General features: G+C 43.1%; 1 protein-coding gene across 3 annotated transcripts in view; it reads right to left on the bottom strand.

Annotated features, from left to right (window-relative positions):
• Positions 1-16,231, bottom strand: part of ASTN2 (astrotactin 2) — a 1,009,693-nt gene that overhangs the window by 870,568 nt on the left and 122,894 nt on the right. For all 3 annotated transcript variants that reach the window (XM_033237645.1, XM_033237646.1, XM_033237647.1), the window contains exon 2: positions 9,348-9,535. In XM_033237645.1, coding sequence (XP_033093536.1) covers positions 9,348-9,535 — 188 coding nt within the window. The remainder of the gene's footprint in view (positions 1-9,347; positions 9,536-16,231) is intronic.

Genomic DNA, 16,231 nt, shown 5'->3' with positions numbered 1-16,231 from the left:
TTTCTGTCTGTTCTTGCCAATTTTCCTTTATTTTTCTAAGTCTCTCCCATCCTTGGCGCCCCCTTCTCTCAGTTTCTTCTTTATTTCTCTCCATCTCTGGTAATTTCAATATACCTAGTATAGAATAGTTTCTCAATCAATATGGGTTGGATGTTTCTGTCTGTATTTTCTTCTGCTTCCCTCTGTCCATATTATGTATGCACAACTATAGCTATAGCTATACACACTCTTATTCTGCATTCTGCTTTGGCCAGGAGGTTCAGTGGAACTGCCTTCAGGCCCTTTGCCTGAGCTGCCTCTTGCCATCTCCAGGATACCCTTGTCAAACTTTTCCATCTGGGCTTGATCATTGGCCCACACTAATGGGACAGGGATGAAGAACATCCATTCTCCAGCTTCATTTTCCCCATCTGTAACATGAAGGTGGGGTATATTCCATTGCTGTGGCAATTGCTTGCATGTGCATCCCCTGTAAAAGAAGTGCACACCCCTGCCATTGGCTCTGGGCTTGGCCATGTGATATGCTTTGGCCGATAGAAGGTGAGAGAACCCACATCTGAGCATCAGTTGCAAGAGGCATCCTAGATTTTTGCCAGCTTTCTTGCTCATTTCCTCTGCCATGAAAACCAAATGTTTCAAACTGGGGCTCCCCTTCAGCCAAAGTACCAGAAGGAGAAGACAAGCAGAGCTGAGTCTGCAGTGACTGCAGCTGCTGATGTGTAAGGTGCATGAGAAATAAAGCATTGTGTGGCCAAGGCACTGAGATTTAAAGTGGTTTGTTTGCAGAATAAACAAGCAAGAGCTGACTAGCCTGGAAGAATTGGATTCTGTGAGGTCTAAGGTGTTTTCAGCTCCAAGATACCATTGTATTTCATACTTCTACTTTTTTTTTTTGAAATTCTTGCTAAATGCTTTTATGTGCATTAAGTTTGATGTTACAATTTTAATTTTATTTCTATTTTGCAAATGATCACAGAAGAAACTCAGAGAGGTGAGATGGCTAGCCTGCATTTCTATAGCTGGTATGTGGTAGTCTAAGCTTGAAACCAGGCCTCCTGAAGCCAAATTCCATGCTCATTCTACTTCGCTATGGTGCATCTCTAAATGTTGTGAAAAATAAGCATTTCCTACATTTCCTACACACAAAAGCTATGGCTTATTTTCCTACTTTGCCCACAGGCCTAGCTAGAGACCCTGAAGGCTTTTAGTGAAACCATGTTGTTGAAGCAAGTTAAGACCAACTCACAAGGTTCATGTGACTTAAAATTTTAAAGTATTTTTAAAGTCTATACTTAAAGTATTAAAATTTCTGCTTTCTGTAAAAAAAAAAAAAAAAAAGAAAGAAAGAAAGAAACATGAATGATACTCGTGGGGTATGGCCCACTTATGTAAAAAAGTTCTTGGGATATTTATGTTACCAAACTTCATCATACCTTGACAATTGATATAAGCCTGGTATCTTCATTTTTAGATGGGTGCAGTGAGGCTAAGAAGGGGACGTGACTTGCATGAGATCATGGAGCATATCAGTGGCACAGCAGAGACACATAACTATTTGTGCTGCGTGTATTACATGGTTTTTCCACTACTAGATGTGTGCCATCCTCACATTTTAAATAATCCCTCTCAGGATCTGTTTTCCCTAGTACTCTGCCTTTTCTCTGAAAAGCATTTGGGAGTCACAATCTGTAACAGCTTGACTTCTCCTATCCTAGTTGTCCAGAGTGACCTTCAATAATATTACTTATAAATAACATGATGACAGTATTAGGTTGGTGCAAAAGTAACTGTGGTTTTTGCCTTTGAAAGTAATGGCATTTCTTCTCAAAGTTTCACTATTAATTTTAGTATACAGCGGTGGATCTTGTCAGTAGTGGTATTACTTTCAAAGGCAAAAACTACAGTTACTTTTGCACCAACCTGAATATTTATTGTTATAAGTTGAATTGGGTCCTCCAAAAGCAATATGTTAGGCTCCTAATTCTTAGTACCTCAGAATGTGTCCTTATTTGAAGACAGGGTATTTATAAAGGTAATCAATTTATAAGTGAGGTTGTTAGGGTGAGACCCAGTTACAGTGCAGTGGCATGATCTTGGCTCACTGCAACCTCCATCTCCCAGGCTCAAGCAATCCTCCCACCTCAGTCTCATGAGTAGCTAGGACCACAGGCTTACACCACCAAGCCCAACTAATTTTTTGTATTTTTGCTATAGACGGGGTTTTGCCATGTGGCCCAGGCTGGTCTCAAACTCCTGAGCTCATGCGATGCACCCACCTTGGCCTTTCAAAGCGGTGGGATTACAGGCTTGAGCCACCGCACCTGGCCTCTGGTGTCCTTATAAAAGGGGGAGAATTGGGGCATAGAGACAGATATCACATGGTCAGAATGCCATGTGAAGATGGAGTTCTGCTGCCACAGGCCAAGGCACTATCAGAACCTAGAAGGAAAGCCTGGAGCAGATCTTTCCCTGGTGCCTTCAAAGGGTGCATGGTCTTGCACATATCTTGATTTTAAACTTCCGGCCTTGAGGATTGTGAGATAATAAATGTCTGTCGTTTAAGCCACTCAGTTTGTGGTACTTTGTTATTGCAGCCTAGGAAGCTAATGCACTTATAAGTAGCAGAGTAATGACATTTGTAGAACCAGGGCTATGTGTCAGGCTCCAGCATATGTGCTTTCTATCTATCATCTCTGATGATTCTCATAACAGCCCCTCTTTAGATAGGTAATTGCATCAGATAAAATACACGCTCCAATCCCACTACTACTAAGTCAGTTATGGAGCCGCAATGTGAACCTCAGAATACACAGAGTCACAGGTCTTACAAGTTAGTTATATTCCCTGTGCTTATTTTCTCAACAGTAGAACAGGAGTAATAATAATATCTATTGAGATTTCTGTAAGAATTTAATGAGTTAAATATATGTCAAGTATGATCACATTAAGCACTGTAAAAGCGCTTGTTAGCATTATTATTTTAAGATCTTTCAATGTCTTGATTACTCAGTTATTATTTCCACTCAGTTACCGTTTCTCTTAACATATGGCCCCAAAAATAAACACAATATTTCAGTTCTTACCCAGTACCTCTAGAATTATTTGTTCAGAAACCTAGTCTTTTATTAATTCAACTTAAAATATAAGACCATTTTTAGCAATGAGATCCCATAGTTGGCTCAATCTGAGCTGGTGGCTGATTTTGTAAAAAGCATTTTTTTTCTCTTTTTTTTTTTTTTTTTTTTCCTAGCAGATAGGATTTTCCTTGCTAGATTTAATAGGCAGGTAAACCATTACATGATTGAATGATTAAATCAATGAATGAAGGAATATGCTATGAATGAAAAAATGTCATGGTTGGAACAATGATATAAAGCCACCTTTTACAGAAAACTTTAAAAAGTATTATCCCAGTATCACACCAATCCTCTAAACAAAGCTACTGAATAAGAATGATAATAACAATGTCTTAGATTTGTGTGACATTTTATAATCCTCAAAGTATTATTCTATGTTATTATATCACAGAGTCATCGATCATCTAAATTGGAGGCAACTATAATAGTCATCTAATTTAACAATTATTCCTCTCTAAACCCCAGCAACTTTACTTGCATAAACTCAGGGAGAAGAAACTCACAACTTCTTGATTCAGCCTACTCCACTGATGGATAGCTCAGACACTTTGAAAGGTTTGTCCTGTCATGCAAGAGAATGTTGGCTCCTTGGAATCCTCCCTCATTGGAGGCCAGCAGTACAAATCCATGGCATTTTCTTTGGGATGATCCTTTTGAGAAAAACATGCCCTCAAAATTCTTTTCTTCTTCTACATCAAACCAAACATTTCTTTTCATCCCCTTTCTCCAAACATTTTGTCACCAAAAAGACGAAAGGGAAAAAACAAAAGTGTGAAGATGAAACATATTGGTCTCAAACAGTTTCTATCTAGCAACTCTTGCGGAAATCTTTAAAACAAGACACATCACATTAAAATGAAATTATATTTCTCACTGTTAAAAAGGGGGAGAGGAGGAAAGAGTAGAATTATATGACCAACCCTTTGAACCACAAGTGATAACTATTTTTAGTGAAAGCAACTTTGATCTATGCAAAAGTGAAATATATCTTGAAATGCCAATGTGACAATAGCAATGGCAACAAAAAGCAAAATGAAAAAAAACAACTAAATGCAAAAAAGAAACAAGAAGTTGTGGTCACATCTGCTACGACTTATTGCATTTCCTCATGCCTGCGTGAAGCAGGTAAAGTCTTCCCACTTTCTAAATAAGAATACCAACACTAGGCTGAGCGCGGTGGCTCAAGCCTGTAATTCTAGCACTTTGGGAAGCCGAGACGGGTGGATCACGAGGTCAGGAGTTCGAGACCATCCTGGCTAACACGGTGAAACCCCATCTCGACTAAAAAAAATACAAAAAACTAGCCGGGCGAGGTGGCGGGCGCCTGTAGTCCTACTCCGGAGGCTGAGGCAGGAGAATGGTGTGAACCTGGGAGGCGGAGCTTGCAGTGAGCTGAGATCCGGCCACTGCACTCCAGCCTGGGCGACAGAGCGAGACTCTGTCTCAAAAAAAAAAGAATACCAACACTGAAAGAACCTCTTTGTTCTGATAAACAATGTAAAGTGCACTCCAGGATTCAAGCCATGGTTTTCCTCTGACTTTGCACCTGTAACCAAATCACTCGGCCTCCTTTGGGTTTCTTTTCTCCTATCTATAAAATGCTGGCATGAGCAACTTCTCTCCCTAATTGACAAGTTTCCAATTTCTATCAAATGTTTTGTGTACCTGGAGTGAATACTCTATAAATAACAGACATGATGACCCTCACTATAGCTAACATTTTAAAAACAGCTACTGCTTTTTGAGCACTTACTGAATGTCAGGGACTGCGCCATACAGAACTGTGCCCAAGCACACAGACTTTCAATTCCAACCAGAGTTGGAATCTCAGCTTCTTCAACACTTATTGGTGATGTGGATGGCAAGATGCAAAAACCCCTCTAACTCCCTAGCTCTCATCTGTAAGCGAGGGGCAACAACAGTACTTATCATATAGAAGCACTGGAATAATTAGATGAAATAATACAGGTGCTGCACTTTGTGCCTGGCATACAGAAAGTTCTCAGTGGTGGCAGTCAGTATTTTCATCGTGCAGGGCATTTGTGAGTGTGATCTCATTCCGTGCCTAGAAAAAAATCTCTAAGTATTGGGGAATATTATCCCAGTTTTACAAAAGATGAAGGTAACTTAGCTGAGGACATAAAGGTAGTGATAGAGACATTGTTCAACCCTGGAGTTGATTTCCAAGTCATAAACCCTCATAAAATACCCACGGATTCCACATAGGGTAGAGTCTTTATAAGAATTCACTTATGAAATCTTATCATTTAAATCAACAATGGATGCATAGAGAAGGAAAATGGTGGCCTGTTATATAGATGAAAGGCATAGTTTCTGAAACCAGCGTATATAGAGTGAAAAATTGGTTTTGCCACTTAACCTTTGTGTGATCAATGTCACATAGATAGGTATTTATTAACATTTCAGATTCCTCACGTGAGGGATAGTATCCACCTTAAGGTTTGTTGTGAGGATTGAAAGTGATAATATGCAGAGAACAAAATTTGGAACACTGCCTGGCATGTAATAAATACTCAAAATAAATGTCAGGTATTATGATTATTTATCTAGATCAGACAGCAAAATAGCAGCAAATATAAGACTAAAGCCAATATCTTTTTACTCTGAAATTAGAGTCCTTTAAACATTGTTTCAAGGACATTATTAACAGCCGTTTGTGACTATGCACTCAGTATGTGCCAGCCTGGGTATTAGGCACCATTGTATGTTTTTTCCACTCTTTCTCCACTCTTTTCAATAATTTTTCTCCACTCTTTTCAATAATTCTGTGAGATTGGTATGATCAGTTTTGTTTCATAGATGAGGAAACTGAGGCTCAGAGGCATGAAGGGATGTGCCTAAGGTAAAATGACCAGGAAGCAAGAAGTAGAAGAGACTATATTCAGAGCCAGGTCTGCTGAATTCCATTGCTCTGCTTTTTTCTCTGCATCCTGCCACCTGCACAGCTGAGGAGCTGAGGAGCTGAGGAGGGCATGCTGAAGCTGGGGCAGAAGACAAATGGAGATGACTGTTTACTCTCTCCTTCTGGACTGGGTTCAGAGTACCTCCTTGCTGCATCACCTTTTGGGATATTAATATTCAGATGATGCAACCTTTGGGACCAGGTAGATGCTCAACTATGGCCTTCACAAGCCTACAGAGCACAATGGCTCTACCCTAGGAGGCATGGATTGGAGCAGGTTCCAGTGGCTGAATGGGAGCTGGTTTCCCTGCATGGGTGAGCAGGATATTTGTGCTGACAAAAGGGGATGAAGTGCATAGATCCTAGCCTCCAGACTTCTTTGAGATCTGACTAGAAGATTTGGATCTTCTCACAGACCACGTTGGATCTTCACCAAAGATGAAAACAATAGTGCATCCTGCAGGCTCAGGACCATGATTTCATGAACAACCAAACACAAGTTTGGAATCCTGGGGAAATCTTGGTCCCAGAAGTGCCTTTTTATTAGCCCAGGAGACTTAGGCAAATCAGTTAAACTCATGAATCTCAGATTTCTCAATTGTGCAATGGGGAGAGAGATCCCAGCCATCTTAAATATAAACACTCTTTTTCTTCTTGCTGAATTGTCTATGGCCAGAACGACCAGGGTAGAGTCTGAGCCACGGAGAGGTCTGACCTCCAGGCCAAGCCCTGTTGACTGACTGAGGGATCTTAGACAAGTCCTAGCCTGTCCCAGACCTCAGTATCCAACTACAGAATAAATGGGTATAATAAATCAGTACATCTCAAATTTTTCAACTAAAGTGCCCCTATTAACAAAAACAAATACCCTTAAGTGCCAAGCTCCTCTGATCTGAGGGCTTGTTGTGTCTACATAACTATTAGTACAATCCTTGTTTTATAAATGACAAAAACAAGACAAAGGGCTCATACCCTAGTTCAGTGTCAGAGAGAGACCTCAAGTCTGTGCTCCAAGTCTGTCCTTATGACTGTCTTCCTACCTCTAGAGAGAACAGTGTTCTTGGCATGCCCCACCTTTGAGAAGCGGAACACCTTGGGATTCAGTGTCTCCAAGACATGACTCTGTTCCCTGAGGGGAGGGCAGGGACAGGAGAGATCTAGATTATGGAGCCCTGAATGGGGGAAGGAACTTTGGACACATGGTGGTAGCCTTGGGCCACTTTGGCTCATGGGTGGGGAGGGTCTGGAGTGTGCCAGCCTCCACGTTACCTACTCTGCCAGCCAAATCTTGAACTACAGGGAATTTCAGTGACATCTGGATCTTAGTGAGTTATTATTTCAAAGCTGAACTTACTGAGCAAAAGGGAAAGTTGAGGAAAACCTACCATCCTGGGGAGAAAGTCTGATTCAGTGAAACTAACGCTGGGCCTGGAGGCAAAAAAGACACATTGGAAGCTCATTTATAATTGAGATAATACTATCTAGGTTACTGGGTTACAAGAAGGATACACGTAAGTAAATGTGCTGAAACACAGAAAATCTTTAATGAACATTGGTCAAAACTGAGTCTCACTCTCAAATGTTAAAGGAAAAAGAGCATTCACGTCCCTCAGCCTCTTCCTAACATTCGGTGGTGCCCCACACCCCATGAGGAACTCAGCAAGCACCCTGAGATGGTGCTTACAAATTTGCACCCCAAACTTAGCATGCAGGCACCCACTTGCTTGGTGTGAGGCTGCATCATTTGCTAAATATATATATGGAAAAAGTCTATCACACTCATTCCATGAATAACACAAAGGCCTTGATTTGTTCCTCCACGTGATGAGCATGCGTAAGGTCCAAAATTAACGTTGCTGTCTGGCTGGGGAGTGTATGTGTTTTTCCAAAAACAGAAAACTTCTAAGATCTTACTCAACCCTAATCAGAGTGTTTAATGCACAGTGTTCATCGAAGAGAAACGAGGAAGAGACTAAAATTAAAGGTTTGCTCCATTGTAGAGTCTCAAAAAATACAGCTGATTGTTAAATTGAAGGAAGAAATGAGGGGTGAGAGGTAGCTCTGCTTTGCTGAGTGGCTTTATTCCAATCACTTCACCCTTCTGGGCCATACCCTCCTGATATGTATGCTGGAGATACCATTTCCTAACCTCGGGTTTCTGGCAGAGCCGTACTAAAGAAGAAAAGGAGAAGTAAATGTAAGAGTGGCTTTGAGGAATATAAAGCACCAGACAGATGTCAAGTTTCTTCCTGAGCCCATTAGACCCTGTGCTTCCTACATACTGCATTTATTTTCTGGTTTTGTTTTTCTATCTACCATGCAATGCCAATAAATATAGCTTTTTAAAGAAAGCATATAATATAAGCCTAGATACTTTTAGACTACCACTCAAGTGATTCCAGCCCTAGTGACCTTCTGGGTAGAGGCAGCAGACTCAGAGTTCTATATCATGGGGCCAACAGAGCTGGACAGCCACATCTTCTCTCTGCGACCATGTGGAGGGGATTCGCTGGACCTCATCCATTCTTGGCAAGAGCACAGTGAGATAATTTCCATAAATGTGTCCAGTACAGTGCTTAACAAATGGTAGATACTCAAGAAATTCTTGAATTGAGAGAAAACAGGGTAGATAGGACATAGTTCAGGCTTAGTAGCCAGATATGCTTGGATTTGAACACTCAAGAGTAGCTCCATCTTTCACTGGCTATGTGACCTTGGGTAAGTTTCTTTGCCCCTCTGCCACAGTATTAGCAACTATAAAGTGAGAGTTATGGAGGGGCTTCTGTGAACCACTGCAAGGGCTACCTCCAGGCCAGCTCCAAGGGTCACCATGCAGTTGTTGTAAGGGTTAAAACACCTGACACATCAAGGGCACTTTGGAAAAGGCCGTCCGTTCTGGTTTTATTCCAATTTTGCTTGTTCAGTCATTCTTGGAATGGCCAGTTGTATTCTGAAGCACCAAACCTCAGCCCTCAGCAAAGCAGGCCAAGCACGTGACAGATGTTAAACAGCTATTCCCAGAGATGTTGGCCAAAAGGCTGAGGAGTTGGACACCCTTTATTTTCTTCTCTGAAGCACAATTAGTTTGTCACAGCTGACAGATGATGGATGGGTATGCATCAGTCCAAGTGACACCACAGAATCTATTTGATTTTCCGTTTCTCATTCTAACCTCTTGAGCTTGGCTCTTTCCTTCCATCTGTGGACCATCCCCTGCCCTCTCCATCTCTCCACCCATTCCTCCCCAACGCAATCCCCGACCCCAAGCACATCCCCCCATCACTCACCATCACAGAAATGTGGAGGATGTGCATCTGCTCCTCAACAATCTCCGAGGGCTCCTGGAGAGTGGGGGCGGTGGCTTGGGCCAGCTGCCCGGAGCTGCTCATGGAGACGTGGAAGTACAAGGTGCCATTCTCCAGCCACTGCTGTCTCCAGTGCACCAGCGAGATGTCCGCCGCTGTGCCAGACATCTCTGCAAGACAAGACCCGAGGCACTGGGTGAGCTGTATGCCTGGCCTTGGTGCTCCAGGGAGGAAAAGAGCCCACATAATCAGCTCAGCAGTCATCCTTTTTTTTTTTTGCCAGGATGTCTTTCCTCACATCAAGTCTATGAGCTAGGGATCATCACTTTCATTTATAGGTGGGTCAACTGTGACCAAGATTCACCTAAAGTAACAGAATAGTGGAAGCAGGGTTTGCACCCAGATCTATCTGAGGCCCTTTTTAATACATCGCATGCGATTGGGTAATTCATTCTACTCTGATAGTGGAATGAAACTAAGGATAAAAGTGCTTTCATTCTTTTGTGGCTATCGAACTAGAAGAAGATGAAGGAAAGATATCCATGAAAGGAGTGGGAGTTGAGAGTATGGATTCTTTAGAAGTTGAGCTGGAAGTACTCATGGCCAAACCTCGGAGCCAGAAAGGCCCAAGACAGCATCAGCTCAGCTGAGGTAGCTCAGGGTCATCTTGCATGGGAAAGGAGCTTACCAAGAAGGTTGCCCTGAGCATGTCCCTCTTGCTTCCATGAGAGCAGCTCCATTTTTTTGTAAGGTATATACTGCACTCCCAAGCAAAGGAACATTGGCACAAAAGTTTCTTTGGTTTAAAAATACCGGCATAGCTGCTGCCCTATCCCTATGTTTTCATATAGCCACTGGGGAGTGAGAACTTTCTAGTAAATTGTAAAATTCAATCTCCCAACTTGAAGTTTCTAATTCTTGTCTCTATGCTGGTTTTCCTTCTGTAAATAATTTAAAAATGAGTATCATTTGAATAGTATTTTTGTTCAATGTATCATACTTTTTTTTGGTAAAAGAGGGTCATGGCATAAGGTGCTGAAAGTGTCATTGCAAGGGGATTGTACAATTGTTCCACAGTCCCCTCGACTGAAGGGGTGTGTGCCTGCAAATGTCCTAGAAAGACAAGACCCATCAGTGTATCTCAAGCATTATTACAAGGGAAAGGTGGTGGAGTTCTTGGAGGATTATTAGGTCTGCACTCAAGGGAGATAAATGGGAGACAAACAGCCTTTATAGTGTCCATCAGTAGACAAGTAGCCTTAGTAGTGTTGGAGGCTTAGAACCTTGGCCCCTACCCCCTGAGACAGCTATGACCTTGAGGCAGTATTCCTACAGTCCCCAAAGACCTCAAGTGCATTCATTCACACACACACACAAACACACACACACACGAGGAGGACTGATGGGCAAGCTGAGTTATAGCCACTTATTCAATTAGCTCTCTCTATGTACCACTGCAGTGCTCATCATATCTGGTGACACGGAATGAAAAAGAATCATCTTGAAAAGAAGAGATGATACCACCAAATCACCTACTCATCACCCAGTTCTACTGAATTATTCTTATATCACCCATGCCCAACAGACTCTCCCTCCTCGAGGTTCACAATAAAAAATCCTTAGGAGAAGAGTGTTTAGCACTTAATAAGAGTTAAAAATATTAGCTATGAATTTTTAAGTTAGGTATTGATTTGTCATCATCATCATCTTTGATAGGAACAGGATCTAATTCATCCTTCAGCTGCTCTGAAAAAAAGAAAAAAGAAAAACCGTGAGCCATCCTTGACAGCTTGCTTTCTCTCCCACTCCTCATCCAGTTCATCAGGAAATCCTTCCAAAGCCATCCAACATTCAACCCTTTCCAGTCCCTCTACATCAGCCACATGGGACAAGGCATTATGCTCTCCTGCCTGGCTTACTACAAGGGCTTCTTAACTCGACTCTCTTCTTCCACCCTTGTCCATTCTATTCTCAACTAGAAGTCAGAGGAATTCTGCCAAGCAAAAGTCATCTCATATCACTAAGCCCTCCATTTACAGTCTTTGCATGGCCTCCTACTCATTCCAAGTAAAAGACAAAGTGGTGAGAACATAGTAAGTTATTAGGCCAAGCAAACACATGCTTGGGCTTCCCTTGCAGCTGGAAGAGTTGAACAGGCCTTGAGATAATCACAAAGGTTTGTCAGTGCTTAGAGCACAGGCCCCAAAGGGCCCTGAGAACCCACTGTGGTTCTGGGGAGGGACTGGCTGGGTGATCAATTTGAGCAGTAGGTCTCCTCTCAGCACCTTCTCTTTATCCCAGGCTGGGGTGATCTGCTGCCCCACTGACCCCCTCCCAGCCTCAGCACCCGAGGCCTTGGCAGTAGCTTCCCTGGCAGACAGCCAGCTGGGCCAAGGCAAGGTGAAGACATTATGGTAAATGGTCTGGCTCATTTTTCTCTCAGTGCATCAAAGCCCAAAACCAGAGGTCCAGGGAACTCAGGGCTGAGAGCTGCACTAGAAATAGCAGTGTCTAATTCAGTAGTTCCACGTACTGCTGGCTAGGCAGGTGCTCCATGTGCTGAGTGTCCCTGGAAAGACACCGGAAGAAAGCCCCAAGGTAGGTTACATCTGGTTGACACAGCCTGCCATAGAGGAAGGTGGCATGAACAGACGGATGCTTGTGGAAATCTGAGCTCCTCACTCCTAGTGTTCTCTCCAGCCTGTGCCTGAAATCCCACTATTAAAGAGGCTTCCCCTTTCCATATTCAGATGAGAAAGCAGAAAGTCTCAGAAGGTTGGTGACTTAAGTTCACTGGTGAATTTGTACCTAGCTAAAACCAGTGGATTTCCAGTTTGTGCAATTTCTACTATGCCAGTTGCACTTACATCTCCTTTTTCTTCACTAAATTAGCCCATGAACCAAAACTAGATTGAGCTCTTTGTTTGCTACAGCGATGAGTGCACAGTCAGCAGACAGTAAACGTTAAATGATAATAACAGTGTGTGAAACACAGTAAATATTGAATCACAGAGAATAACTCCAGACTTACTTTATTACAAAGAAAAGAAACTGTTGCTGGAGAAGAGAGAGGAGGGGTATGAAATGTTAAAGGGAAAAATGCTTTAGAAGAAGCAGAAGGCCTTGATCATTCATTCACTCATTATTCATTTATTTATGCATTTGTTTATTTATTAAACATACTTATCAAACAACTACTCCATTCCAGGCAGCTCAGTAGCTCAGAAAATGGAGTTAAATGAGATATAGCCTTGCCTTCAGGGAGCTCATAATCATTTAGCAGTGGAAATTCTCCCCAGTCAAATGTCTCCTGGCTCATGTTACTGTCCACACACATGCACACTCTCCATTGACCATGGTCCAGGCAACTGTCTGTTATCGGGACTATCTTCCACCATCAACCCTTCATCACGCACTCCATCCCTGCAGGACTTACAACTGTTTCTCAAACAGGCCAGACTCCCACTTGTCTCAGGGCTTGAGTACTTTCTGCCCAACATTCCTAGCACTCTCCTCCCAGAACCTACGAGCTGGCTTCTTCTCAGTGTTTGTCTCTCAGTTCAAATGATACCTGCTCAGAGAAGCTGTGCCTGTTTGCTCTAGCTGAAGTAGTCCTCTTCACACACATCCAATCTTTATTATATTCCTTTTACAAAAACTTTCGATAGCGGTTATCATGATTAGAAATTCACGCCAGGCGTCGTGGCTCATGCCTGTAATCTCAGCACTTTGGGAGACCAAGGCAGGCAGATCAATTGAAGCCAGGCCTTTGAGACCAGCCTGGCCAACATGGCAAAAGCCCATTTCTACTAAAAAAATATAAAAATTAAGCAGGCATGGTGGCATGTGCCTGTAATCCCAGCTACTCAGGGGGCAGAGGTCCAAGAATAGCTTGAATCCGGAAAGTGGAGGTTGCAGGGAGTCAAGATTGTGCCACAGCACTCCAGCCTGGGATACAGAGTAAGACCCTGTCTAGTGGCCAGGCGCGGTGGCTCAAGCCTGTAATCCTAGCACTTTGGGAGGCCGAGCGGATCACGAGATCAGGAGATCAAGACCATCCTGGCTAAAATGGTGAAACCCCGTCTCTACTAAAAAATATAAAAAACTAGCGGGGCGAGGTGGCGGGCGCCTGTAGTCCCAGCTACTCGGGAGGCTGAGGCAGGAGAATGGCGTGAACCCGGGAGGCAGGAGCTTTCAGTGAGCTGAGATCCGGCCACTGCACTGCAGCCTGGGCGACAGAGCGAGACTCCGTCTCAAAAAAAAAAAAAAAAAAAAAAAGACCCTGTCTCAAAAATGAAATGAAATGGAAGGAAGGAAGGAAGGAAGGAAGGAAGGAAGGAAGGAAGGAAGATCAATTTATGCTTTACACTTCCTTGAACATGTGTTTATTGTCTCTCTCTTCAGGAGAGCAGGGACCTTGTGTGTCTTATTTCCTGCCATCTCTCAAGCACTTTGGAAAGTGCTTGGCACATAATACATGCTCAGTAAATAATTACTGAATCACTGAATTATATACATATATATGTATATATATATTTCATATACTCATGCCCTTTTTCATCCTTAAAATGCTTAATGCATATATATATTTTTTTCAGTGATTTGGTATATATATATTCATGCATTTACATATATTTTAGTGACTCAGTAACACACTTATTTGCACACATCCATAATAAAATGGTGGAGGGGCTGAAAAACAGAAGTCAAAGAGTGTTACATTTCATCAGGGAATTAAAAAAAAAAGGAAGAAGAAGAAGAAGAGGAAGAACTAAAGATCTATTGAAAACTCCAAGGTGGGAAAAGACTCTCCTAGCTTGCAGCCAAGAACTACTTCCAACAGGTGGCGGTATGAGCATTGCAGAGGATGAACAGATGGATGTCCCTCAGAGGGGAGGAGAAGAAGGCATAGAGATCAGTTCCTCATCTCAGGGGCATGAAGCTGCGTGTGTATGTCGAAGTGGAGCAGAATGTCAGGTGAGAAATGTAGTTCAGGGCCCGCCGCGGTGGCTCACACCTGTAATACCAGCACTTTGGGAGGCCTAGGTGGGCGGATCATGAGGTCAGGAGTTTGAGACCAGCCAGGCCCATATGGTAAAATCCCTCCTCTATTAAAAATACAGAAATTAGCTGGGTGTGGCAGCATGCGCCTGTAGTCCCAGCTACTCAGAAGGCTGAGACAGGAGAATCGCTTGAACCCGGGAGGTGGAGGTTGCAGTGAGCTGAGATTGTGCCACTGCATTTCAGCCTGGGTGATAGAGTGAGACTCCATCTCAAAAAAAAAAAAAAAAAAAAACCAAGTAATTCAGACACAGAGTTAAGGGCTTTGAATGCTTGGTGATACTGTGTGTATTTTATTCAGAACCAGTAGAGTACACTTGGTCAGAAAACCAGTCCTGTGTCCCTTAAAAACAGGTGAATAAAACAGTAGCATGACCAAAACCAGCTCTTGAAGTTCTCTGCTGATTGATTTTCCAATTGTATCTTCCCTTTTTTCTTCCCCTACTCCTTCCATATAAACATTTCATTAAGTCTTCAAGTCATATTACAATCCACCTTAAAGCAAAAGGGAGACTAAACGCATTTAGTCGGGAACCAAGATGATTCCCATAAAGGCAGATTATGCTGACATGATGAATATAAAATGAAACAGCAGATATTAAAGTGGGAGAATTGGTGTACCATGCCTTCCAGCAGTAAGCTGACTCCAGCACCTGCCTCCCTCCCACCCTAGATAGCTTGGTTTTGTGTTGGAATCATAAAGAAACACAGGGATTGCATTTTCACCTTTTTCTGTTCTCCCCCATGGACTGCAACTCATGAAATATTCAATAGGCTCAAATTCCCTCAACTGCCCCACAAAAGCCGAGAGAGGATCAGCCTTCATCAGTGATTCTGGGTAGACTGCCATCCTGCCTTGGTGGCCACTGATGCCTTTCAGCCTCCTGGAAAAGAAATGAAAAATCCCGAAGGCATGTTGTGCTTTTAATCGGCTTGTTCCTCCTAATCTATGGCACTCATTGTATTTTTTTTTTTGAGACGGAGTCTCGCTCTGCCGCCCAGGCTGGAGTGCAGTGGCCGGATCTCAGCTCACTGCAAGCTCCGCCTCCCAGGTTTATGCCATTCTCCTGCCTCAGCCTCCCGAGTAGCTGGGACTACAGGCGCCTGCTACCTCGCCCGGCTAGTTTTTTTGTATTTTTTTAGTAGAGATGGGGTTTCACCGTGTTAGCCAGGATGGTCTCGATCTCCTGATCTCGTGATCCGCCCGTCTCGGCCTCCCAAAGTGCTGGGATTACAGGCTTGAGCTACCGCGCCCGGCTGTATTTTTATTTAATTCCTGAAGGTCATTATGAAAATAAGCAGCTTGGCCAGGTGCAGTGGCGCTCCCCTGTAATCTCAGCACTTTGGGAGGCTGAGGCAGGCGGATCACAAGGTCAGGAGATCGAGACCATCCTGGCTAACACAGTGAAATCCCATCTCTACTAAAAATACAAAAAATTAGCCGGGCGTGGTGGCTGGTGCCTGTATTCCCAGCTACTTGGGAGGCTGAGACAGGAGAATGGCATGAACCCAGGAGGCAGAGCTTGCAGTGCGCTGAGATTGTGCCACTGCACTCCAGATTGGGTGACAGAGACTCTGTCTAAAAAAAAGAAAAAAGAAAAGAAGCAGCTCTTCTCATCACCAGCCATCTTGGTAACATCTCCCAAGTGGCTAACTAATCGACCTTCTGATTCGACAGCACCAGCTGACCCTCCAGAAGATTATTTGCTGAAGCCCAGAGAAAGTTTCCAATGAGTTTGCAAATGGTCTTTTTCTTGCCATGGAGAAAGCAGACATTACATGAGATGAGCTCACTGCCTGGGCAG

Source organism: Trachypithecus francoisi, unplaced genomic scaffold (assembly GCF_009764315.1).
Source record: "Trachypithecus francoisi isolate TF-2019V2 unplaced genomic scaffold, Tfra_2.0 Lachesis_group16, whole genome shotgun sequence".
NCBI classification, from domain to species: domain Eukaryota; kingdom Metazoa; phylum Chordata; class Mammalia; order Primates; family Cercopithecidae; genus Trachypithecus; species Trachypithecus francoisi.
This window is presented reverse-complemented; position numbering and strand designations above follow the sequence as displayed.